This window comes from Theropithecus gelada, chromosome 16 (genome assembly GCF_003255815.1).
Source record: "Theropithecus gelada isolate Dixy chromosome 16, Tgel_1.0, whole genome shotgun sequence".
Taxonomy (NCBI): domain Eukaryota; kingdom Metazoa; phylum Chordata; class Mammalia; order Primates; family Cercopithecidae; genus Theropithecus; species Theropithecus gelada.
In genome coordinates, this window is record NC_037684.1 from 72,157,759 (window position 1) to 72,184,982 (window position 27,224).

General features: G+C 43.5%; 2 protein-coding genes across 4 annotated transcripts in view; one reads left to right on the plus strand and one right to left on the minus strand.

Moving 5' to 3' along the window:
* The window catches only part of LOC112610183 (coiled-coil domain-containing protein 144A-like), a 78,153-nt gene extending 77,108 nt beyond the window's left edge, over positions 1-1,045 (plus strand). The window contains exon 17 of the mRNA XM_025363508.1: positions 812-1,045. The gene's annotated coding sequence lies outside the window, so the exon portion shown is untranslated. The remainder of the gene's footprint in view (positions 1-811) is intronic.
* A 12,065-nt stretch (positions 1,046-13,110) lies between these two features.
* Positions 13,111-14,302, minus strand: LOC112610107 (CMT1A duplicated region transcript 15 protein-like protein). 3 transcript variants are annotated; one of them, XM_025363455.1, is made up of 3 exons: positions 14,136-14,302; positions 13,719-13,867; positions 13,113-13,442 (listed from the first exon to the last, which is right to left on the minus strand). In XM_025363455.1, the coding sequence occupies exons 1-3, from the start codon at positions 14,197-14,199 to the stop codon at positions 13,353-13,355; spliced, it is 303 nt and encodes a 100-aa protein (XP_025219240.1). In that variant the 5' UTR covers positions 14,200-14,302; the 3' UTR covers positions 13,113-13,352. The 3 variants fall into 3 exon arrangements, with proteins under 3 accessions (XP_025219238.1, XP_025219240.1, XP_025219239.1); XM_025363454.1 differs by having other exon boundaries at positions 13,319-13,442; positions 14,009-14,291; XM_025363453.1 differs by having other exon boundaries at positions 13,111-13,867; positions 14,009-14,273.
* Positions 14,303-27,224: the final 12,922 nt, after the last annotated feature.

The following is a 27,224-nucleotide window of genomic DNA, read 5'->3' on the forward strand; positions in this document are numbered from 1 at the left end:
ACCTTTTTTTCTCGTCCTTCAGGTATTCACTAACCATGCCTCTACCAAAAAGCCTACAATATCAAGACAAAACTGGAATAGGTGTCCCTCTTGAGTTCCAATAGTGCCCTATTTTATACCTGTCAGGATATCTATGACTTGGTATGAAAATTGCCTATTTGTCTGCTTTTTCAGGTTATAGCATACGATTGCTGAGAGGTGGGCTGTATCATCTTCATCTTGTAACTCCAGGGCTTGTCATAGTCTAGTACCTTAGCACATGGTTGTTGAATAAATGAATGAACAATGAGAAAAGCAGAAGCTGTGATACACAACCACAATGATCATTAATTCAGTGTGCAACTATGGGCAGATTCTTATCTAATACTAAGTTAGCATTGCAGTCATACGTACTTTTCATTCTTAATAACACTGAAAAAGCTCTTAACTCTTTTTTACTGACTTACACTTAGTTAACTATGAAATATATAGAATATAATTCTTTGGCCAGGCATGTTGGCTTATGTTTGTAGTCCCAACACTTTGGGAGCCCAAGGCAGGCAGATCACTGGAGCCCAGGAGTTTGAGAGCAGCCTGGGCAACATGACAAAACCCCACCCCTATAAAAAATACAAAAACTTGCCAGGCACAGTGGCTCATGCCTGCAGTTCCAAATACTAGGGGCTGAGGCAGGAGAATTGCTTAAGCCTGGGAGGACGAGACTGCAGTGACCTGTGATCACACCATGGTACTCCAGCACAGGTAAAAGAGTGAGACCCTATCTTAAAATAATAATAATAATCGTAATGTAATTCTTGCTTTTTGTTTTCAGCTGCTACTAAATGTGAACCTGGATCCTATATAGCTTCTCCTCTAGGATCTACACACAAGGAAAATCTGAATCCAGATCCAGTTTTGGAAGTAAAAAAGAATATGCACAGATTTTAAGCAGAAAATACATGTTCTGAAAGATAAGGCAATTTTATTTCTAGGCTATTCACATGATATTTTGTTTCCCATTAAGTATATGATGTGAACATTTTTATTAAAGGGAAATATTCTATATTATACATGTCTGATGAAAATTTATATAGTTTTTTTTTTTTTTTTTTTTGTGATGGAGTCTTGTTCTGTCACCCAGGCTGGAGTGCTGGAATACAGTGGTGCAATCTCAGCTCACTGTAAGCTCCGCCTTCTGGGTTCATGCCATTCTCCTGCCTCAGCCTCCTGAGTAGCTGGGACTACCGGTGCCCGCCACCACGCCCGGCTAATGTTTTCGTATTTTTAGTAGAGATGAGGTTTCATCGTGTTAGCCAGGATGGTCTCGATCTCCTGACCTTGTGATCCGCCCGTCTCAGCCTCCCAAAGTGCTGGGATTACAGGCTTGAGCCACCGCGCCTGGCGAAAGCAGCAGTCTTTTATTGCAAATATGCGCACACTCTCAGGCGAGGTTCTCTGGTCCTCAGGTATGGGGGGCCAGGGAAGTCGCGCCCGCGCTCTCGGGTGAGGTACTCCGGCCCACGAAAACGGGGGTCGAAGAAGTCACACCGGCTCCTGCCGGGGGCGGACTTTTATGCATTGGTACTGGAAGGGGGAGGGCCGTGGGCGGGATAAGGGCGTGATAAGGGCATCTCCATAGGCGTGGCCGGGTAAGTTTCGATCTCTTCGGATTGACGTCACCTGGCGCATGCTCGGTTGTCCTGCACTTTCCCGGGCGCGGGAAAGTCGGTGATGAAGAACCCGGAAGCAATTGGGACTGTGCCATCTTGTTCACCTTCCTCCATCTTGGTCCCTTCTCCCTCACCCAAACAGAAACTAGGAACAGCGCAACCCTGGAGTGTATCCTAAGGCCCGAACTGATGTGCCCTGCCTGCTGCTGAAGTTCACCTGTGGCCTGATGTCGCTTTAGAAAGCCAGAGGTGATGCAGGTCAGAACATGAGACTGTCCTGTTGGGGCTGCTGTTTTTTAACCAAGTGCTGGGATGAGTCCAGTGACTGCCCATGCATCCTTTCCTGGGCTAGAGGCCCTGGGGTTCTCCCTGGTACTGAATTTTACAGTGATGGGTTCAGAACGGGGCTTCAAGTCAAAGCCCTTCATTCTCATCACTCCCCTTCCCCAAGTGAGCTGTGTCTCTGTGCTATACTGTATCTCTATATTTTAATTTCCTTGTCTGTAAATTGGGAATCCCAGTCCCTGGCTTACGTCCTTCACTGAGCATTTGTGAAAAGCAAGAATGATATTTTATTAAACTGTTTTCTCTTACAATGTAACAAACCAAAAACCCTGCCCACTTTGTTTTACTAAGTTGGCAAGAGTTCTGACAGACGTTTGTAAGTTTCCTGGTTATTCGAAGCAACTGCCAAAATTGGTAACTTTACACCTCATAGGGACTGTTTGCAGATTCTTAAGCTTAGATAAACTAGAATGGAATCTGCATGTTTGAGTCCAATCTTTAAGATTTTTTTTAATCTGTTGATTATTAATTGGATTCACGGAGGGAGGCAAATTTAAAATACTGTACTCTCACTGTATTCAAAGTTGAATTGTGGGTTTTGAAACAGGCCTGAGACCCTCAGGGCACAACTGGAATGGTAGTTTCTGAAATAATGAAACTACCATAACTATGGGTTATTTGTGCTGGGAGAGATTAGCCCAGTCTTCTGCCTCCTGGGGTCTTTCAGGAAGAAACTGCACTTGAAAAGAAAGGAGACAGGGCTGTCGCCAACAGCTATCTCTGTTGCTCTCTGCATCCCGCTCTCCCCCAGCCTCTCACTCTCATCCTTATGACTCCATTAGAAAACCTCAAGCAATCTGTTCCCATCAGTCTCCACCAAGACCTGCTTCCTGCTGCCCCTCTCAGCTTTGAGCTTATTTTAGACCGTCAAAGCTGGAAGATACGTCAGCCCCTATTGAGGCCACCTCCTCTTTAAGAGGCGAGGATACTGGGTCCAGGGAGGTGGTGAGCGACCTTGGCCGGCTTTTGCTCTTGAGATGTCATCTTCCCGGGAGTAGACATTTCTCTGAGCCTTCTGGTTTGAGCTTTATTTTCTCCGCTGTGGGTTTTGTTTGTTTATTCCCTAAAGAGGCACAGAAACCTCTTGCAGGGACAGTATTATGGCGTGGAAGTGCCGTAGCTCTTGTGTGTGGCCGTGTGCTCCTGTCTGAGTGCCAGCTTTGTCCATGCCTCTTGTCCTTGGTGGCATAGTGCACACAGTGGCACAACTGGAGACTTGGACTCAAGAGAAAGGAGAAGTACAAGTTGGATTCAGCCGTGCGGGGGTTGGGGAGGCCCCGGCTCGTGTCTAGTGTCTACTTGCTCCTCAGAGTGCTGATCATCCCTCACTGCTGGGTGCTGACCAGCGTCGCCCTGGTGACCTGGGAGCTCCAGGTGTGGGACGCAGAGAGGGGCATCCTGGCTCACCCAGGTGTTGGCTGGGAGGGCCTTCCTGCAGCACTCAGAGCTGTTAGGGAGAAGTTACCTTTTCAGCTGGTTGGAGGTGACTAATAAATATACCCATAGACTTATTCAAGTGTTTATTTATTTAGTCATTGGAGCCCAACTGTGTACTGGGTGCTTCACTGGATAAGGCAGGATTCTTGTCCCCAGCGAGGAGATGTGGTGGTGTGAGAGAGAAGGAATACATTTGGCCTTGGGGCCGGTTAGTGTTCTTGAAGGAGGTGTGGGATTTTGAGGGGACTGGGTATGGGACAGTGAGTCTCCTTATTTCATGAAGTAGAAGATGTTTGTGTATGGGAGGTGAGGGGGCGTGGGACCATTGAGGCCTTCTGGATGGCAGGACGTGATGGGGTGAGAAGGGTGAGACCCACCTGTCTGCATCGACTGTTTGAGGCCTGCCCTCTTCAGTGCCGAATTGCGCAACGTGTCTGACTACCTTTCTCCCCACCCACTGCAGTCTAAGGGCAGGTGAGTCCAGGGGGACAGGAAACCTGGGTTAACCACCTGTTAGAGATCCTGTCACCAACTGTTCCCTCCTCCTCTTGGAGCCACAGACAGGCCACGTGGAGTGAGAGCCAAGCATGTTGTGTGGGCTGGTTGTGATGGGGTGGCTGTGTCCAGAGACCTGTGCACATCTGGGAAGCGTCAGTGTTGGCAGCTTGACAACACCGGGTATAGCAGGCTGAGATGTTTCTCCCTCCCTTGCTCCTGGCCGCCCTCTTGGCCAGAGTTGAGACAGTTGGGTTCATCCTGGCATGCATCCCAGATCTTTCCAGGGAGGGTTGTGAGGGGAGAGGGCAGAAGAACCCCTGAGAGAGGGGATGTGCATGGCCTCCAGGGAAGTAGCTGGAGAGGCCAGCAGAGCATACGCGGTGCAGCTCTGGGCCATGGCAGGCAGGCGTCACTGGAGGAGGCCTGTGGCCATCCACCATAGACCCCTGAGGACTGACTGCAGAAGCCACAGTGGCTGAGTTTTGTTTTTCCTTTATCATTAAACTTTTTATGTTAAGATAATTGTGTTTCCTCTGTGGTTGTAAGAAATAACAGAGATCCCATGTACTCCTTTGCCCAGGTCCTTTGATGGTGAAATCCTGCAACATTGTGGTACGGCACCACATCTGGGATAGGATACTGGCTACAATGCAGAAAGTACCCAGTGTCTCCATCACCTCCTCCCTCCCACATCACCCCATCCCCAGCCACCCAGGAATCCTCCATTTCCATAAATCTGACATTTGAAGAATGTTATGTGAAGAGAATCATATAACCTGGAATCTTTGAGATTGGCTTTTTTCACCCAGAATTCTCTGGTGATTCATCCAGGTTGTTGCTTGGATCAGTAGTTTGCTCCTTTTTATTGCTAACTCGTATTCCATGACAAGAGGGGACACCTAGGTTATTTCCAGTTTTGGGCTGTTACAAACAAAGCTGCTGTAACCATTCACATGTAGTTTGTGTGTGAGTGTATGTTTTCATTCTCTGGAATGAATATCCAGAAGTGCAGTTCCTAGATTGTATGGTAGTTGCATGTTTAGTTTTTTAAAAACTGCCAAACTGATTCACACCAGCAGTGTATGAGTGATAGATATACTTACTTTGTGACCTTGCCAGCATTTAGTGTTGTCACCATTTGTTTTTTTAACCATTCTGATAGGAGTATAGTAACATCTTGTGTGGTTTTAATTTGCATTTCCACTATAGCTCATGGTGTTGAACACCTTTTCATACTATTTATCTGCTGTGGAAAATGTTCTCATGTCTTTTGCTCATATTCTAATTAGACTGTTTAGTGTTTTTCCTATTGAGTTTTAAGGGTCTTTATATAGTGTAGATACTAGTATATAGTCTAGATACTAGTCCTTTGTCAGATACGTCGTTTGCAAAATACATTATCCTTCTTTGTGGTTTATCTTTTCATCTTCCTTAGCAGGACATCATGCAGAGCAAAAGTTTTTAATTTTAATGAAGTCCAATTTATCAATTTAAGTTTGTTCCATTTTCTGTTACTTTTTGTCTAACATTACTTTTTGTATCAGCTTGAGGCGTTTTTGGTTTTGGTTTTTTGCCTATGGACGAGGGTCACTCTAGCACCATTTGTTGAAAGGCCGTCTTTCCTACATTGAATTCCTTGTGCACCGTTGTCAAAATTGGGCATATTTGTGTTGGTTTATTGCTAGCTTCTGTTCCATTGATCCATGTATCTGACTTTCCACTAATACCACACAGTCTTCATTACTGTGGATGTGTAATATGTCTTGTAATTGGGTAAATGGATTATACCTTCTTTTTTTTTTTTTTGATTTAAAAATATCCTAGTTCATTTACCTTTTCATGTAAATTTTAGAATAATCTTGTCCATGTCTACAAACAATCTTGCTGGGATTTTGATAGGATTGTGTTAAATTGATTATCAATTGGGTGAGAATTGACATCTTAGAATCTTCCAGTTCGTGAATATATTATGTCTCTTCATTTATTTAGATCTTCTTTGATTTCTCTTCTCAGTGTTGTGTAGTGTTCAGCAGTTCCTGTACATGTTGGGTTGTATATATACCTAATTTTTTTTTTTTTTTAAGATGAAGTCTCGCTCTGTTGCCCAGGCTAGAGTGCAATGGCACGATCACAGATCACTGCAACCTCTGACTCCCAAGTTTAAGTGATTCTCCTGCCTCAGCCTTCCGAGTAGCTGGGATTACAGGCGTGCACCACCACACCCGGCTAACTTTTGTGTTTTTAGTAGAGATGGGGTTTCATCATGTTGGCCAGGCTGGTCTGGAACTCCTGACCTCTGATGAGCCGCCCACATGGGCCTCCCAAAGTGCTGGGATTACAGACATGAGCCACTGTGCCCGGCCTTCTTTTTTCTTTTTCTTTTTCTTTTATTATTATTATACTTTAAGTTCTGAGATACATGTGCAGAATGTGCAGGTTTGTTACATAGGTATGCATGTGCCATGGTGGTTTCCTGCAACTGTCAACGTGTCACCCATATTAGGATGTTAGTATTTCCTTTTTTTTTAAAGCAATTGTAAGTGGTATTGTATTTTAATTTCAGTGTCCACCTGTCCATTGCTAGCATATAGAGATATAGTTGATTTTTGTTTGCTGATCTTGTATCCTGCAACTTTGTTGAACTCACTAGTTCTAGGAGTTTTTTTGTAGATTCTGGGATTTTCTACACAGACAACTATGTCATCTGTAAAGATTTTATTTCTTCCATGTTGATCTGTATGCCTTTTATTTCTTTTTCCTGCCTTATTGCACTGGCTAGAAATTCCCGCACTATGTTGAATAAGAATTCTGAGATGAGCATCATTGCCTAGTTCTTGATCTTAGAGGGAAAGCAATCAGCCTTTCCCCATTATGTATGATGCTAGATGGAGGGTTTTTTTTTAGAGACACTCTTAGGAAGTTGAGGAAGTTTCCCTGTATTCCTACTTTTCTGAGAGACTTTTTAAATAATTATGAATGGATGTTGAGTTTTGTCAGATGCTTTTTCTGCATCAATTTCTGCATCAATGTGGCTTTTCTTCTGTAGAGTATTAATTTGGTGGATTACATTGGTTGATTTTTGAATATTAAACCAGCATCCTTGGAATAAACCCTCTTGGTCATTGTGTATAATTCTATAAATATATTGCTGAATTCTATTTGCTAATATTTTGTTGATTTTTGCTTGTATAGCAGTCCCCTTTTATCTGCAGGAGATGCATTCCAACACCCCCAGTGGATTCCTCAAACCACGGATAGTACTGAACCTGATTGCTCTCAGTAGGAACACATTTCTGATTGGAAACAACCTAGGAACCCCCTCGTATCAAACCCAATGTACTTTTTCCATCTTTTTTTGTGTGTTTGTTTGATGCAGGATCTTGCTCTGTTGCCCAGGCTGGAGTGTAGTGGTGCAAGCATACCTCACTGCAGTCTTGAATTCCTGGGCTCAAGTGATCTTCCTGCCTCAGCCTCCCAAGTTGCTGGGCCTATGCCAGCACTTGCCACCACACCTAGCTTAATATATATATATATATATTTTTTTTTTTTTGGTAGAAACAGGGTATTGTTGTAATGCCCAGGCTGGTCTCAAACTCATGGCTTCAAGACCTCCTCCTGCTTCAGTCTCCCAAAGTGCTGGGATTACAGGTGTGAACCACCACACCCAGCCATAAATACTTTATATATATATATTTGGAATCTCTGTCATCCAGGCTGGAGTGCAGTGGTGCGATCTTGGCTTATTGCAACCTCCACCTCCTGGGTTCAAGCAATCCTCCTGCCTCAGCCTCCCAAGTAGCTGGAATTACAAGCACCCACCATCGTGCCTGGCTAATTTTTTGTATTTTTCTTAGAGGCGGGGTTTCACCTTGTTGACTAGGCTGGTCTCGAACTCCTGACCTCAGACGATCCATCCGCCCCGGCCTCCCAAAGTGCTGGGATTACAGGCGTAAGCCACCATGCCCAGCCAACTATTTATATCTTAAGTAGACACTTTGTCATGGACTGTGGCTGTAACATTTGTAGTTAGAGGTGTAACAGCAAAACTAGCATGAATTTCTTTTTCCTTCTTCACAATTTCACAGATAAATTTTTTTCTTACTGTAAATCTTAGCAAGCTTAGCATATGATTTTTTTTTCTTAAATTGAAAGCTTTTACCCTTTCACTTAAAGGCAGCACTTTATGGCTTCTCTTTGGCATATCCAGATTGCTGTCATCACTACTTGTATTAGTCCATTTTCACACTGCGGATAAAGACATACCCGAGACTGGGAAATTTACCAAAGAAAGAGGTTTATTGGACTTAGAGTTTCACGTGACTGGGGAGATCTCACAATCATGGTGGAAGGCAAGAAGGAGCAAGTCACATCTTATGTGGGTAGCAGCTGGCAAAGAGATTGTACAGGGAAACTCCCATTTTGAAAACCATCAGATCTTGTGAGACTCATTCACTGTCACAAGAACAGTGCCGAAAAGATGCACCCCCATACTTCAATCGTCTCCCACCGGGTTCCTCCCACGACATGTGGGAATTGTGGGAGTTACAATTCAAGATGAGATTTGGTTGGGGACACAGCCAAACCATATCACTACTGTTGTGCTTTGGGGCCATTATTAAGTAAAACAAGTGTTATTTGAACACAAGTACTGCAGTACCACCACAGTCGATCTGATAACTGATGGCTACTAAGTGACTAAGGGGCAGGTGGAGTATACAGCATGAATGCGCTGGACAAAGGGGAGGATCTGCATCCCACCAGGGATGGAGCAGGATGATGCAAGATTTCATCACACTACTCAGAAAGACATGCAATTTAAAGCTTGTAAATTATTTCAGGAATTTTCCATTTAATATTTTGAGGCTGTGGCTGACTGTGAGTAACAAACCCAGGAAAGTGAAACCGCGGAACCATGGATGGGAGAGAGGGTGAACTACTATATATTCGTGAGGGATGTTAGTCCATAGTTTCTTTTTTCCCTTTTAACAAATTTTTGGGTTTTGTATATAGTTTGTCTGGTTTTGGTATCAGGGTAATACTAGCTTCATAAAATGAATTGGAAAGTGTTTCTTCTGTTTTCTTGGAAAGATTATATGGAATTAGCGTTCTTTAAACACTTGGTAGAAATCTTAAGTAAAACCGTCTGGGCTTGGAGACTTTTGTGTGTGTGTTATAACATTGCATATTCAGTTTCCTTAATATTTATAGTATCATTTTAATTATCTGTGTTTTTCAGTGAAATTGGTCCATTTTCTGTATGTTGTCAAATTAATATTTGTAGAATTGTATTAGTATTCTTCATTATCCTTTTGATGTCTGTAAAATCTGTAATGATATCCCTGTTTTACTTCTGTTATTAATTTGTGCTATTATGTCTTTTTTTTCTTTGTTAGTCTTGTCAGAAGTTTGTCAATTTTATCAATTTGTTCCAAGAACCAGCTCATTGATTTGGTTTCGGTTTCATTGATTTCTACTTTTATCTTTATTATTTCCTTCTTTTTCTTGCTTTTGGTATATTTTGTACTTCTTTTTCTAGGTTCTAGAGGTAGAAACATAGATTATTGATTTGAGACCTTTCCTCTTTTCTAATGTGAGCATTTTAGTTACATTTAGTTCCCTCCTAGGACTGCTTTAGTTTGGTTATTGAGAGGTGTTGAAGTCTCCAACAATATTTGTGGATTTATTTATTTTTCCTTTCAGTTCTATTAGTTTTAGCTTCACATTAATTTGCAGCTCTGATGTTTAAAGATGCATGAACATTTAGGCTCACTATGTCTCAGTGAATTGACCCTTTTATCATTATGTAATATTCTTCTCAGTCTCTGGTCATTTTCTTTATGCTGAAATATACTTTATATGATAATATAACTACTCTGTTCGCTGTAGATTAATGTTTGCAGGATGTATGATTTTTATTTTTTTATTTTCAACCTCCCTGTAATCATTATATTTGCAGTGAATTTTTTTCTAGACACTATATAGTTGAATCATTTTAAAAAGTCTGCTCTGTCAATGTATCTTTTAATTGGTGTATTTAGATCATCACATTTAATATATTTACTGATATGTTAGGGAATAATACTTTTTTGTTTTCTGTTTGTGTCTCTGGTTATTACTTCTGTTTTCTTTTTCCTGCTTCCTTTGGGTTATTTGGATGTTTTCTTTAGAATTATATTTCGATTTATATATAGTTTTTTTTTTTAAAGAATATGTCTTCATATAAATTTTTTTAGTGGTTATAACCAGCTGATGTTGCTGGTTCTAGAGCCCTTTGGCTGAGAAAGCAGATAGCTTACCTGCCCGGCAGCCTGGGTCCCCAGGAATTATTAGGTCGGGCCGAGGACACTGAAACATTTGTCCACCCTGAGAAGACTCTGAGCACCTGTGGCTGAGCCCAAAGGACCACGGGGCTAAGGATGGGGAGAGCCCAGCTCTAGTGGATACGCATCCCTTGGCAAGCTTCTCACTACAGCCCACTGTTCATGGAGGAGCTGGGCCCTGCAGATCGACCAGAAACCCCACGATATATCACCTTCTGCCCCTACGTCCTGTGTGTCCTGGGCTTTGGCGCTGTCTCCCTTGGCAAACACAGAACACTGTTCCGTCTCAGAGATTGCTGAACCAGAGAAACAGATGCATTTATGGTACCGTAAATACTATAGTATATTTGTTGCCAACTACTGTAAAGTCGTAAGTATTAATAATCCTGGTTCTGATTTGATGGGCCCTTGAGGTAGCTGTGGGTGGAGGATATGCTTATTGTCTGAGGAGACTCACAACCATTTCTCAGGTTTCCCTTCCAGAGTGTATGCCCTTCCCAGTGGGACAGTGGGGGTGCCAAGGAGAAAAACGGCCAGTTAGAAAAAATCCCAAGACTAGTCTATGCAGAATCTCTCCCCTGCAGACAGGGCATTAATAGCCCAGTGGTGGGTGAGTGGCAGAGGCCAGGACTGGACTTAGACTTTTGCCTCACAAAGCTGTAAGGACTCTGGAGCTCCTGCCCCTGCCTCACACAGCCTCACCAGGAGTCTGCTGAGCACCTTTGAAACAAGCGCAGGGAAAAGATGAAGGTCTGCGAGGCCACTGAGCTCACAATATTCATCTATACTGGTCACCTTTGTGTTAAGAGAGTGTGTGTATCTGTATGACTCAATACATGTGTCTGTGTGCATAGATATATCTGCGCATGCCTGTCTGTATGTGCACATTACATCTTTATGCTCATCTATGTCAGTTCTATGGCTGCGTACCTGTGTGGATATGTGCACACTGGACTGTGGGTCTCTGTGTGAGGATGTAACACTTGCATACATGTGAGGATGCATATCTATGTGTAAATGCTCTCATGTTTTGCATGTTTAGCGTTTGTGTACCTGGGCACACATGAGTGCATGTGTAGAAATATGTGTCTGTGTGTATGCTTGCTCTCCATGCATCTGTGTTTTTATATGTGTAACTGAGCATATTTCTACATGTAGGGATGACTGCGTGTTCATCTTAGAGGATCTGCATGAATCTGTCCTTTTTGTGAGATTTCTCTTCCCATTCATCTTAAATCTCTCTCACCAGCTAAATGTTTGTTCCCCATCTCTGTGCCTCCTCTATTCATTCTCTCCCCAAACGAGCTTCTAAACACCAGCCTCCCTCTGCCACCAGATAGGCTGCCTTCGCTGCCCAGTTCTCTTCTCGCCCCGTACTTGCTTTCTTCCCCTACCTTTCTACCTCAAGCTTCCTCTGTCTGCTTTTGTCACAGTCTCATTGCTTGCTGACTTGGAGGCTAGGGCTGGTCTGCACTTAGCCTCTCCCTTCCTAACTTCTAGCCCTAGTGAGCAGCCCTGTCTTAGCCCTGGCTGACCTCCACAGTGAATCATCGTGTTCCTGCCACCTTCCTGACCCCTATGCTCAGCCTGGAATTGTTGTAGGAGATAGCAAGGGCATTCAGAAGAGTCAGTTGGTTACCAGTGCCTTGGTGTTTACTCTTTTATGTCTTAGTTCCTGAGTCGGGGGTGGGGTTTGATAGGGAAGAGGTGGTGTAGCTAGAATGCGAACTAAGAACTTCTCCATTTGCTTTACTTTTTCTTTTGTTGACAAATTGTCAGCTTTTCTACTCAAAACTGACCAAGAAGTTGTATTTGCCTTTTGTGGCTACTCAAGTCCTACTGCCCAGCCAAGCGCCACACAATGTCTCAGCCCAATGGGTTGGTTAAAAAAGACAGAGAGACAGAGAGAGAGAGAGAGAGGGAGGAGGGAGAGAGACAGAGAGAGAGAGAGGAGAGGGAGACAGAGAGAGAGAGGAGGGGGAGAGAGAGAGAGAAATCACTCTCATTTTTGTATCACAATTGCCCTTGTTTTTAGCAACTGTGTGAACTCACAGTGCTTTTCTATGAATAAACCATGGATCACATGAAAGATCATTTTTCTTAAAGGAAAAAAAATTCCCTAGTCCCAGAGGGGACCAGCAAATACTTAATAGAAGATTACAGATTTCTTGTGAGTGCATATGGCTCGGGGAGACCTGATTCTGTAAAGCAAATGTTACTATCCTCCTCAAATTCATGTGTTGAATTCTAATTCTATGTGATGGTATTTGGAGGTGGGCCTTGGCAGGTGAATAAGTTCATGAAGGCAGGGACCTCGTGAATGGAATTGGTGCCCCTATCAAAGGGACTGCAGAGAGCTCCCTCATCCCTTCTGTCATGTAAGGACACCGTAAAAGATGGCTATCTCTGAACCAGGAAGCCAGCCCTCTGCAGACAAGGAATCTCCTGACCATTTGACCTTGGATTTTACCATCTCCAGAACTGTGAGAAATCAATTTTCTGTGCTACCTAGTCTGTGGCATTCTGTTTTGACACCCAGATTAGCTAAAGTGCCAGCATGTCAACTTGCACACATAATTCTTGGAAACTCTGATGCCAAATCCTTGATGGCAAAAGGTGATTGATCTGCCAGAGACATGAGCCTACATCATCCCTCTTTCCACAATAAACCAGAGAGTCAAAACAGGCAAGAGTAGGTCAAAGTCTTCTAAAAGCCATACCTGAAAAGTTTCCAGTAACAGTTGACTCGACAGTAATTTAATCACACAAACAACCACAACAAAAGACACAACTATCAGAGATATTTAGGATCACCTCAAAAACACCGTCTAACATTAGGGAGTTCAAAAAGGTGTGAAGTTCCGGAAATCAAACTTTATTGAAATATTGTTTCTTCAACTTGCAATTCTAACACTATTAATAAATGCTAGGGCAGGTGGTGGCACAGAGAGCCTGGGGCACAAGTGCTGTCTTTAAAAGCTTTGCTTGCTGTACCCTTTGGAGCTGCCTCCTGGCCCCCTCACCCTCTGCCCACCTTTTAAGAGCCTGTCCTGGATAGCACGACAGGGGCAAACAGCCTGGATGCCCAGCTGCAGACAGACATCTATGCCTGGAGGAGGAGGCTGCCTCTGGGTGCAGGAGGAGCTGCTGGAACTCTTCTTCTGAACCTTCTTTTAATGCCCTCAAGCACCTCCTGCACACAGATAGACCCCACCAGCAGCAGTAGAATAAACAGGCCCTGCAGCAGCAGGACTGCAGCTCTAGTGAATGAGACAAGCCTCTCTCCAGCAAGGTACAGGAGCCCAGGCTCAAAACCCTGGTCTTTGCCTCCATGTTTGCCACCGTGCCCAGGACTAGGGGCAGCATGGGAGCTGCTGGCGGGGGCCGTGCTGGTCATCCCGTCCCTGCCACCTGTCTCTCCAGCCACCCTTTCAGCTGCAAGGCTAAGGCCAGTGGCTACAGTAGGTGCCGTGATTTCAGGCAGCTCCTCTCTGGGCTGGTCCTTGGCTGGAGCTCCCTTCACCTCCAGCACTGTCTCTGGAGGGGGCTCTTCCCATGCTGGTTCTGGCTCAACAGCTGGTGCTGGAAATGCTTCTATTTCTGCATATTGAGCAGGAGCTGAGAAAGGAGAAAGGGTCCCCAGCGTCAGTCACTTTCCACTGGAATTTCCAAACACAGAAACAACCTCCCTGAATTTAAAGGAGTTCCAGCCCTTAAACACCGCCCCTACAAAGTCTTCCAGACTGCAGGCCACCTCACCATGGGCCTGTGCCTCCATGGGCTCCCGAATCTCCTCCTGGACAGGGACAATGTGCAGATGCAGCCCCGATGGGATCTCTGCTGTGGCCTGGCCTGCTAGGGCCTGCCCCAGGCTGCCCTGTGGTACCTGGGTGCGCCTTCTTACAAAGGGCCACAGGCGTCTGGGGTGAGGGATGAGCCTTCTTCGGCATCGTCGGAAAAGGCTCTCACTCCCTCCATTCCTGAAGCAGCAGCCTCTCGAAGTGGGGGAGCAACACAAGAACATCTTGCTCTCTCAAGCGTCTCCCACCAAGTTGAGCTGGTTACAGTGCTGACTCTAGGATCTGGGCGCCTGGTTACCAGAGTTCTAAGTTCTGTTCGGGTCTGTCATTAAGGAAGTGAGGTCGCTTCTTTAAGGTTCTGTCCCCTCAGCCCCTTCCTTCCATAAGACCTCCTCAGGACTCCACTGGGCTGCTGACTGCTCACCCTCCCCGCAGGACAACTCCTTACCTAGACACCATTATGTCCACCCAGGGCCTGCTTGGACACCTGTGCCTGATGTTCACCGGGGGCCAGATGTCCTCCTCAGGCCTGATGTCCACGGAGGGCCTGATGTCTGCCTTGGGCCTATGTTCCTCTTGGGGCCTTGTGTTCACCTGGGGACTGTATCCAGCTAGGGCGTGATGGCCTACTGGGTCTTGTTATTCACCTAAGGCCTTGTGTCCACCTGCGGTCTGGTGATCACCTGGGACTTGGGTATCAACCTGGGACCTGGGTGTCCACTTAAGGCCAGATGTGCGCCCAAGGCCTGAGTTTTCACCTGAGCCTGATGTTCTCCTGGGGACTGGGTGTGTTCCTTGGGTCTAATGTCCACCTGGAGCCTACATGTCTACCTAAGGCATCCATCGTGTCTACCTGCGGCCTGATGTCCACATGAGTCTGGTGTTCAACATGGGCCTGCTGTCCACCTAGGGCCTTGGTGTCCATCTGGGGTCTGGTTGTCAACTTGGGGCCTGGCGTACACCAATGGAGGGTCCACCTAGGGCCTGATGTCTGCCTGCAGGACTGGCGTCCTCCTGAGTGAGGTGGGAGGATCTCTGGAGCTCAAGAGGTGGAGACCACAGTGAGCCTTGATTGTGCCACTGCCCTCCAGTCTGGGTGACAGAGTGAGACCCTGTCTCAAACAAATCAACGAAAAACCGCACAAATTATATAGCTATACAAAAATATTTTCTTTCCTTTTAACCTTATTCTGTGAGCTTTTTTCATTATTTATTTATTTTATTTTCAAAACCTTTTTAGTTAAAAACCAAGACACAAACATACACTTTCGCCTGAACCTAAGCAGGGTCAGGATCATCAATTTCACTGTCCTCTACCTCCACATCTTGTCCCACTGGAAGGCCTTCAGGGGCAGTAACAGGCATGGAGCTGTCATCTCCTTGATAATAATGCCTTCTTCTGGAAACCTCCTGAAAGACTTGCCCGAGGCTGCTTCAGTTAACTTAAAAAAAAGTAGTGATGGAACTGTTCAAAGTTACTAAATTTGGGTTTTCTGCCCACCTAACTGCCGGAGAAAGATTTTAAAGTAGCATATGAATTATTGCTTTTTATGGAGATGCCATTATTAAATTTTATAATTGCCCTGCTTTTTCCAAATATGACATAGAAACAGTTAAATCAATTCAAGATCATTAAATCATATGAAATAATTTTTATATACATTATCTGCTGGGTTGAATATTACATAAGTCATCTCCAAACCATAGGTAGTCTTACAAAGACAGAGGCATATTTTTTAAATTGCTGAGCTTGATATCAAACAATATAAAGGCTGTTAAGAATGCTGAGATGGATTTGCTTAATAGCTATCAAACCGGCCTGCCTTCACAGGAAGGGCATATAGCTGCCGCACTTGCACCGGACAATTTATTTGTGTGTCTGTGGATAAGATGTAAAGAAAAACAATGAGTAACTTCCAAGGCAGTGAAAACATTGCAGCTGAGCTCTGGAATTCTTAGTAGAAACCATGAAAAGGGAATGAAAACACTTAGAGCAATTGCAGGTTAGAAACTGGGATTCACAAGAGCTTAATGGGGCACATTATGTTAAGTGAAATTGTAGTGGGACAAGCCGCAGACAAAACTCCTCAGACACCGGATTAAAGAAGAAAGAGGTTTTTTATTCAGCCGGGAGCGTCAGCAGACTCGCGTCTTAAGAGCCGAGCTCCCCGAAAAAGAAATTCTTGGCCTTTTTAAAGGCTTACAACTTTAAGGGGTCCACGTGAAAGGGTCGTGATAAATCGAGCAGGTGTGAGAAATGTGACTGGGGGCTACATGCGTCAGCTAAAAGAACAAAAAGCTTTACAATGCTTTTTTCATACAGTGTCTGGAATTTACAGACAACACAAGTAGTTTAGGTCAGGGGTTGATGTTATTATTATTACTTTTTTTTAGCTCCTAGGGCCGGATGGTGGTGCCAAGGTTGTCTGGCTATTTATCTTACTTGGTTTTTTCTAACTTTTTGCTTTCTCTCTTTCCTCCTGTCTTGTGAACTAGGCAAGGTGGGGGGACAAGGGCAGCAGGAGTAGTGGTGATCTCCTTCCTTATCCCCCTCTTTGAGAATTTATACTAATTAGTGGGAGTTCTTTTATTTTTACTTTCTGAGTCTCTTTGCGAGACAGAGCAATAGTGTTTTATGTAATACACTTGTGCTGAAGTCTTCTGACGAACCTTTTATCATTTGAAGGAGCAAGTGTAATACACAGGGGAGCAGCAAGCAAGTTTCTATTACTAGTAATACACTTATAATGAGGGTTTTACATTTTTTTGTAGTTGGAAACTGTTTTCTGAATGAAGACTTAGGTTCAAACCTGTGTTAAACCTGTACAGGCACATGTACCAACTTTGTCATGTCTTAAGCAAGTTAGTTTTTTTACTGGGTCTTAAAAGCTTTTTCTTAGCAAGTAACACAGTATTTTTTAATAACAGAAACTTTTAAGAGCCAAGACGCTTGAACTTGGGGCGTCTGTTTGGGGAAAGATTTAGTTAAAGTAAAGTTATTTTGAGGCATTAACTCTTTTGCTTCTCAAGGCTGTTGGTCTCTTATGTTAGCCTTTTTATAAACATAACGTAAAGAGACATCCAGGTTGCCAGCAATGTTTTCAGCCAGCTGAGCAAATAGGTTTTTTTCTATTTTCTTTTTGCTAAAGGAGGAGGTTCTGGTAACTTCTGGTTTATATGTTTGAAGAATGACTGAAAGACTCGGAATTGTTGCTGGGCTGGATGGGTCTGGGTTTCCTAAGTAGTATGTGTACAGTGGGGACACCTTATATGGGTGTTTCTTCTAGCATGGTTATGGGGGGTATCAACAACAAAACAATGTACAGTATATTCATATCCAGCAAGGGCAAAAGAGGTCCTTACCTGGGAAAAAGGTTGAATACAGACACAGAACAATAGGAAAACAGTATTACAGGAAAACTATCAGTCTTAAGATTTTTAACTACATTTACTTGCTTGATGAGTCCTCAAGCTTCGGCCGTGCGTAGACTAGTCAGCTGCTGGTGTGTGACTAGAGCAGGGCTGTCGTTCTCAGCAGCAGCTTGGTCTCATCTCAGGATCGGCTGGGTTGGGTGATCTGCATCCTGCTGGCTGGTCCATTGTCCTGAGCTGCCAGTGTTATCTGACTGTGGTGGATCTAAGACACAACACCTGCAACTTTAACAGCAGTGGGAGTGGACAAGGTTACAGTACAGGGCCCATCCTATATGGGTCCTAGAAAAATTAAATTTTACTTTAAACAGAGTCACTAGATTTAAAGGGGTGTCAGGCTTATAGGCATTTTCATTTACTTAATTATGAACACTTTGTATGGCTATTTTTAAAGCCTGCATTTGCTTTTTTAAGGTTAATTCCTTTGGTTTCTGGAGGTCCCCTTTAATTTGACCTATGATTTGGGGGTGGCAGACTGAACACAATCTTATAGGGCAAATACCTAGTTTGTTTGGTGGGGGTGCACCTGACTCGGAGGAGGACCATAGCCAAAAACCTGATTTTATCTTAAATGAATTTCCTGGCAATATTTTTTTCAGTAGCTGCTGGAGTGTCTAGTTCATGCGTTCTACCTTTTCTTGAACTTTGTGCCGATAGGCTGTGTGTAACTTTTATTTTATTTTTAACAGTCTTGTTAAATCTTGCACTATGTCAGCTGCAAATGCTGGCCTATTGTCTGACTTTAAAGTTAGAGGTACTCTAAACCTGGGGATAATGTCTTTTAACAGTACTGTAGTCACTTCTTGTACTTTTTCTGTCCTGACAGGGAAAACTAACTTACCCTGAAAATGTGCAAACAAGCACTAACATGTATCGACAGCCTCTAGCACGGAGCAGTTCTGTAAAGTCTATACGCAAGTTTTCACAAGGTATTGCTCTTTTTCCTGTTTAAGTTTCTTAGAGGAGGGGCTCTTCTCCCCTACCCCCTCTTGGTAACACTATTTAGTGGCTTAGCCTTCAGTGAGTAGTTGGAATCCAGATGCGGCAGAATCTTGTTGCTTTTAACTTCTAATGTGACCATGGGCTCCTGGGAGCCTAAAATAAGGTGCCTAGTCTGCCTTAGTCTATACATTCTTCAGCTCCTGTCAGCCTGATCAGGTCAGTATTTCGTTCCTCCAAGGTGCGGCAGCCCTTGGCCGATGGCCTCTTTGTCTTGCAGCCTTGGCCATTTCTTTTATTGCCTTTTAAATATTTACCTTTTTAGTGTCCTTTCTTTTTTTTTTTTTTTTTTTTTTTTTTTTTTTTTTTTTTTTTTTTTGAGACGGAGTCTCGCTCTGCCGCCCAGGCTGGAGTGCAGTGGCCGGATCTCTGCTCACTGCAAGCTCCGCCTCCCGGGTTCACGCCATTCTCCTGCCTCAGCCTTCCGAGTAGCTGGGACTACAGGCGCCCGCCACCGCGCCCGGCTAGTTTTTTGTATTTTTTAGTAGAGACGGGGTTTCACCATGTTAGCCAGGATGGTCTCGATCTCCTGACCTCGTGATCCGCCCGTCTTTGCGTCTCACACATTAATCTCTCTCTAGCCTTGTCCGGCTCTTGAATCCTTGCCTAACTTGACTTCTTTCACATTTATATCCACGTCCACGTCCTCTCACATTGCTAATTTTTGTTTTTATAAGAGCTGTTGCTAACAGATTGGCTTTTTTTCTTAAGTCTTTAATTTGCTTTTTTGTTTTTTCCTTCTGAGTTACCCTGCTCTTACAGCCAGCTGGTGGGGCAGGGCAAGGGCACGGGCCCCGCCCCCGCACACTGCTCTCTGTCTCTCCTGTTTTCTTCTGATTCTTTTTTTTACACTTACTTTTAGTCTTTTTGTTGTTGTTGTTCTTTTCTTTATATAGTTTTTTTATGCACTTGGAGGGTTAAACAGGCATACCGAGAGTCAGTGTAAATGTTTACATTCTTACCTTTACTGAGTACTAAGGCCCGAATTAAAGCAATGAGCTCAGCTTAACAAGACAGTGTCCAGGGTTACCACCGCATATTCCGCACCTCTCTCTCCTTGTGGGTTGATGAAGCTGTATAGCTCCTAGTCTACTGATGCCTAAGACTGGTCCCGGAGGTCAGGTCTGCTAGAGTAAACTTGAGTCCCACACACCTCTACACAGTTATGCTCGACAGGGCTCTAGCTGCCGGGAGCAAGGTGCCGGGTTCAGGGTGTTTCGAGTTTAGTAAATCAATGGTTGGAAAGGGCTGATAGATGAAAGTCTGTTGCCCACCCCTGGATGTGGGCCTGGTCATTATAATAGACAGGTCCTTGCGTCTGCCTGAGAGGCATTTACATAGCTCAAGCAAGAACAGATCTGAGAGGGCCCACTTGACTATCTTGACTTCCTTCCTTGGCCTCTCTAGGCTCCGATCCTCCCCTTCGAGGTGAGACCTGGGGCATGTTAGCTCCTGAATCTCGTTTCTGAGGGGGCTGTTGGCCTCAGTAAAGCGGGGTAGGCTGGGACATATGGAGAAAGAATTTCTATTATCTCTGGCAACTCCTGCAAAACTGGCTTCTCTTGCTGTTTCTGGGACTCCTTTTTTTTTTTTTTTTAAACTCTGTGTCTGCTGGCGAAGCTGCTCTTACTTTTACTTTTGGCTTTTTTGCAATAAGCTCTTAAACAGGGCTAAATTTATGCTGGTTTTGTCTATCTTATATTTAACCATGAGTCAATATAAAGGAATTTGATCTAGGTACACTGGCTGTCCTCCGACCCCTGTCACCACCTTAAATACATGGCCAATTGTTCTCTGTCTGTAGTTCCTTCAGTGGGCCATCCAACACCAAAAGAGGGCAATTCTAATTTATACAGAGTTCTTAACCTCTAGGGGGTTAACTTAACTCTATAATCTCCTGCAAAACCTTTTTTAAGGTTCTGTAACATGCATTTTAATAGAGTAAGTTTTGATGATTTGATGACTTTCCTTTTTTCTTTTTGAAATGTTTTTAACACATTTCCTAGTGGAGTGGCCTTACTTTGTGTCTGACCTATTTTTCTCTCGCGACAAAACAACATTCACACTACAAGAAGGAAAGGGCACAAGATCACTCACTCGTCTAATTCACACTAAATCAAAATCAAAGCTATAACCAAAGTGTTGTTAAAGGCACAACTGTTCGTCAAGCAGTTTAAGCCAAGTCAAAATCAGAACCAAAACCAAAGCGCCAATAAAGGCACGCCTGTTTATCAAGCAATTCAAGTCAAGTCAAAATCAAAACTAAAACCAAAGTATCAAGCAATTAATTCAAATCAAGTCAAAAACAAAAACCAAAGTGCCGGTACAGGCACGCCATGGGTGATCAGGCCACGCTTCCACTCAAATGGAGTGGGCAAGTTCTAAAGACCAGTCTTACCAAGTTTCAGATGTCTGGACTTAAAGTGCCAGTGCCGTCCCAGTGTTCAGCCACTGTGTTGATCCTCCATGGGGGTCTGCCGTGCACTGCTCTGACGAGACGTTCCTGACGAGACGTTCCACTGCGGCAAATGCCTACCGGGGAGCGTTCTCAGGATCCTCATCTCAGGATGTACATCTCAGGATCCGCCCAAGCTGGCCAGAGTCCGCCTACAGGGCAGGCATAAGCTGCCTAAGGGGCTGCCTCTACCGTCCGTAAATCACCTTGCTTCCCGGTCAAGGAACCAAGAAATGTAGCAGGATGAATACAGACAAAACTCCTCAGACACCAGATTAAAGAAGGAAGAGGTTTTTTATTTGGCCGGGAGCCTCGGCAGACTCACGTCTTAAGAGTCGAGCTCCCCGAGAAAGAAATTCTTGGCCTTTTTAAAGCCTTACAGCTTTAAGGGGTCCACGTGAAAGGGTTGTGATAAATCGAGCAAGTGTGGGAAATGTGACTGGGGGCTACATACATCAGCTAACAGAACAAAAAGTTTTACAATGTTTTTTTCATACAGTGTCTGGAATTTACAGATAACACAAGTAGTTTAGGTCAGGGGTTGATATTATTATTACTTTTTTTTAACTCCTAGGGCTGGGTGGTGGTGCCAAGGTTGTCTGGCTATTTATCTTACTTTTGTTTTTTTCTAACTTTTTGCTTTCTCTCTTTCCTCCTGTCTTGTGAACTAGGCAAAGTCGGGGGAGGAGGGCAGCAGGAGTAGTAGTGGTCTCCTTCCTTAAAATCAGCCAGGCACAAAAAGACAACTACCACGTGATCTGACTTATGTGGAATGTAAAACAATTGAACTCACAGAAGCAGAGAGTAGAATGGAGGTTACCAGGGGCTGGGAGGCAGGGGCTTGGGGACATAGTGAAAGCATTCAAAATTGTACTTAAGAGGAATAAGTTTAAGAGATATATTGCACAACATGGTGACTGCAGTTAATGTATTGTATTCTTGAAAATCAAGAAGTGTTCTCACCACAAAAAATAAGTATGCGTATGTTCCTGAGCGCAATGTAATCATTCCACAATCTGCTTATTTCTAAACAGGTTTTACACAACATATATACAATTTTATTTGCTATTTAAAAAGCTAATGGATTGTAAAAATTAAGTACTGGAAAACTTGTAACAGTTTAGAACAACTCTCTTTGTAAAATTAATGGTTCCTTTCTTAACCAACCTGCTGGTCTCTATTAGTTAATGAAATGGAACTTAGTTTATACTCTAAATCTCAATACAAAATTGTAGTCGTCTTCTACGTATTAACTGATCTGAAAGTAACAGCAGAATCATAATGAAAGCCATCTGAAAAGAAAGTTATCCCAAATGAACAGTTTTATTAGCCTTTGATTTATCTCTTTTACTTAGAAATAAAATGAATAATTATTATTTTAATAGACCCAGTTGCTTCAGGCTATAAACTTGATTATTCAATTTCCACTTCAATTTTTATAGCCTGAGAGACATGCTTTTGAAAATATTCTTGGCTGTGCGCGGTGGCTCATGCCTGTAATCCCAGCACTCAGGGAGGCCAAGGCAGGCAGATCACGAGGTCAGGAGATCAAGACCATCCTGGCTAACACGATGAAACCCCATCTCTACTAAAAAAATTTAAAAAATTAGCTAGGAGTGGTGGTGGGCGCCTGTGGTCCCAGCTACTAGGGAGGCTGAGGCAGGAGAAAGGTATGAACCCAGGAGGCAGAGCTTGCAGTGAGCTGAGATCGTGCCACTGCACTCCAGCCTGAGGGACAGAATGAGACTCTGTCTCAAAAAAAAAAAAAAAAAGTAAATATTCTTGGCCGGATGTGGTGGCTCAGTACCTATAATCCCAGCTACTCAGGAGGCTGAGGGATGAGAATCCCTTGAACCCAGGAAGTGAAGGTTGCAGTGAGCCGAGATCATGCCACTGTACTCCAGCCTGGGCAACAGAGGGAGACTCTGCCTCAAAAAAAAGAAAAAAAATCATTCTTGAATAAAAACACAACACCTTTAATTCTATGCTATTGTCCTTTATATATTAACTTGTAGAAAAAGAAAAAATTTGTACAATGAAATTTATTAGTCTACTTTAGATTAATATGTTTTCCTTTATATCATGCAGTTTACTTCTTAATCAATCTCCATAATCAACTGCATTTTTTTTTTTTTTTTTTGAGATGGAGTCTTGCTCTTGTTGCCCAGGCTTGAGTGCAATGGCATGATCTCAACTCATCACAAGCTCTGCCTCCTGAGTTCAGGCTATTTTCCTGTCTCAGCCTCCCCAGTAGCTAGGATTATAGGCATGTGCCACCACACCTGTCTAATTTTGTATTTTTAGTAGAGACGGGGTTTCTCCATGTTGGTCAGGCTGGTCTCGAACTCTTGACCTCAGGTGATCCACCCACCTCGGCTTCCCAAAGTGCTGGGATTACAGATATGAGCCACCGCGCCCAGCCATATTTCTTTACAGATGTTAAATTTAAGGCAATTGTCTTTTAAGATACCCTTTTGTCAGTTTCACTTACTGATGGCAACTTTCTACTTTGAGTAACATGATTCATCTCTACTGTCAGGTGTTGGGGTTGCTGAGGGAGGAAGGTGTGTGTGTGTGTGTGTGTGTCTGTGTTTATTTTGTTTACAGACTGCATTTGTCCTACTGGCTGGGAGAACACACACCGACATCTGTCCTGGCAGTGAAGGAGGGAGCCGCCCTCTGGGCACAGAGAGAAACCATCACTGCACCCAGAGTGCACCTACTCCAGTAAAGAAAAAGTCTGAGAGCTTGCACACTAGTGAGATGGTCAATTCCTCACTCTGCTCACAGTAAGGACAAGGCTGTGACTATCAGCTGGAACAGAGAGTACACAGCTCAACAGCAGGTTTTTAAAAAGAGAGCAGAGTCTTCTTCTTTCCACGTTAAAAACAATCATAATATGGTTCAGCTGACCACCAAGGACTGGGTTACATCCCGCTATTCTCTGAAACTCAATACTGTCTGAACTTTTTGGAATCTCATAGCCTTTTCTATCTAAATGTGTATTGTTACTCTCATGGCTAAAAGTTGCAGGGAGCAGTCTCTTTCTTTCAGTTGTGTTTCCAATTCTTTCTGGTTTCCTACACTATGACACTTTTAAACAATTTAAAAATCTTCCAGTCAGGCTGCACTCTCTGTTAACATTGGTTTTTAATGCCCTAAAATTCACAGCATTTCCTGTGTGAAAAATAAGAAGTCACAATTTTATTAATCATCATCTGTTTGAAAGCCGTGTTAGTTTTAATAGTTACTGTACTTCTCAACATATTTTAAATGCCCATTCATGTGTCTTGTCTAACATTCCCAGGTTTGTGCTGTTATACAAAGCTGTAAAAGAAATGACCAGGAGAATCAATGTACAAATGGCTGAATAAACAATAAAGGTCCCAGCAGTTGTTTAGGACAAAACAGACCTGGCTGAGTCTCAAGTACCAAAGCAGGAATCATAAACATGCCACAGGGGGATTTACTGTAAATGATATTTAAATATTTAAAAATGTATAATTTATATATGATCAAAAAGAAAATAATTAACTATTTTTTTTGAGACTGGGGTCACTCTGTTGCCCAGGCTGGAATGCAGTGTTGCAATCATGGCTCACTACAGCCTTGAACTCCCAGGCTCAAGAGATCTTCCCACCTCAGCCTCCTGAATAGCTGGGACTGTCCAATTGCACACCTGGAAAGAAGGTGAAAACTTATTTATATTTCAGTGTAATTCTTTGTGAAGAAGAAAACATAATAAAGGCATTAAGAATGTAAAGTATGTATAGTAAAGTATGTTTTTATGGAAAATCACCGGCAGCCGGAAAAAATGTCTGCCGAATATTTAGGTCCTGTTTGCAAGAGTAGCGGGGAGCACTGCACACATCTCACCTCAATCCACAGGCAAGGCAGGACCCAAGCCACAGCCTTAAATGTATTCATTTGCTAAAAGAAAATGAACAATTATTTCTCTTCTTCCCATATACTTAAATCTAGTTTTATCATTAAATAATTTCTGGCTGGGTATGGTGACTCATGCCTGTAATCCCAGCACTTTGGGAGGCTGAAGTGGGTAGATCTCAAGGCCAAGAGTTCGAGACCAGCCTGACCAACATGGTGAAACCCCCTCTCTACTAAAAATACAAAAATTTAGCCAGGCGTGGTGGCAGGTGCCTGTAATCCCAGCTACTCCGGAGGCTGAAGCAGGAGAATTGCTTGAACCAGAGAGGCAGAGGTTGCAGTGAGCCAAGATCATGCCATTGCACTCCAGCCTGAGTGACAGAGCGTGATTCAAACTCAAAATAATAATAATAATACTAATAATTTCCATATTTGAGCCCAGATTAATATATCATTTGTGAAGTTGATGTCTGCTTTGATTTCAGCTTCCCTGAATTGTTAGAAAAATGCTAAGTTTCTTACATTATGCCTGATGGCCAAGTGATGGAGTCAGTGTGGAAGCATTTTTCGTGGAAGGTCCTGGTGGTCTCACAGGTAGCACTGAGGATGACATATGCACTCAGGCGAGAGCAGTTTCTACCTTGTCTCTCACTGGGAAATTGTGAATATAACAAGGAGCTTCTTTCAGCATAGACAGTGCTTCCTGCATTTGCAATATAGGGCCTCTGATCCATGTCATGGGGGAAATACTCTTTCTTTTTCTTTCCTAAAATTGCCTCAACATAAGGGATTTGACAGCATTGAATCATTGAATTCTGTCTCTGATGAAAGAGAATTCTGTCTCTGTGTAATCTGGTTAACCTATTAAGTGTTCCTATAAGAAGCAAATGTTGAAATGGTAAAATGGTGAGCAGTTTTTTTCCCCACCCCCAGAGGGACAGGGTCTTGCTCTGTTGCCCAAGCTGGAGTGTGGTGGCATGATCATAGCTCACTGCAGCCTCAGCCTCCTGAGTAGGTGGGACTACAGGCATGTGCCACCACACCCAGCTAATTTTTCAAAACTTTTTTGTAGAGACGGGGTCTCAGTATGTTGCTTAGGCTGGTCTCAAAATCCTGGCCTCAAGCAATCCTCTCACCTTGGCCTCTCAAAGTGCTGGGATTATAGGCATGAGCCACTATGCCAGGCCAGTAAGCAATTTTGATAATAGGAGAAGGGGAATCAAAGAAAATTCAAGAAAAATGATAAAAATAAGCCATGTAACATGAGTGCTATCACAAAGGTTAAAGAAACTAATTTCAAACAATAGATGATTTAGACAGGGGAAACTGTTACATAAAGAATTTCTCTAATACCTCAAATTCCACCCCACCCCACTGTCTATCCCTTTTTCCTCTATGCTTATTCATGTTTTAAGTATCTATAATTGGTATAATCCACAAAGACACTTATTTTAAACCTCAAAGCTTTTTTTTGAGACAGAGTCTCACTGTATCGCCCAGGCTGGATTGCAGTGGTGCGATCTCGGCTCACTGCAAGCTCTGCCTCCTGGGTTCATGCCATTCTCCTGCCTCAGCCTCCCGAGTAGTGGGTACTACAGGCATCTGCCATCACACTAGGCTAATTTTTTTTTTTTTTGTATTTTTAGTAGAGACGGGGTTTCACCGTGTTAGCTAGGATGGTCTCGATCTCCTGATGTCGTGATCTACCCACCTTGGCCTCCCAAAGTGCTGGGATTACAGGCATGAGCCACCACGCCCTGCCAAAGCTTTTCTTATATCAACAGGAACTCTGTAATGCAAGCAGAAAAATGTATGCTATATACAGATTCAACATGTAACAGTTATTCTTTAAAACCAAGTGACAATGCATAATTTCAATACTCTGGAGCTTTTAATTTTATTTTTAATTAATTTTTTTTTTTTTTTTGAGATGAGTTTTGCTCTTGTTACCCAGGGCTGGAGTGCAATGGCGCAGTCTTGGCTCACTGCAACCTCCGCCTCCCAGGTTCAAGCGATTCTCCTGCCTCAGCCTCCCAAGTAGCCAGGATTACAGTTGCCGGTCACCACACCCAGCTAATTTTTGTATTTTTAGTAGCAACAGGGCCTTGTTAGCGAGGCTCGTCTTGAATTCCTGACCTCAAGTGATTCGCCTGCCTCGGCCTCCCAAAGTGCTGGGATTATAGGCATGAGCCACTGCACCCGGTCTCTGGTGCATACATAAATATGTATTCCTATTTAAGCCAAATCTTGATTTTTCCTTCAGGTAAGTTTGCTGTAGCATTTGTTTTGTACCTACTGGGAATGGGTTCCCACTGGCACATCTCCAGTAGTCACTATGATAAATCAGACATTTCCCTGCCAGGTAAAGGAAAACCAGTGAGAAGAGCTTGCTATTTTAGATGGT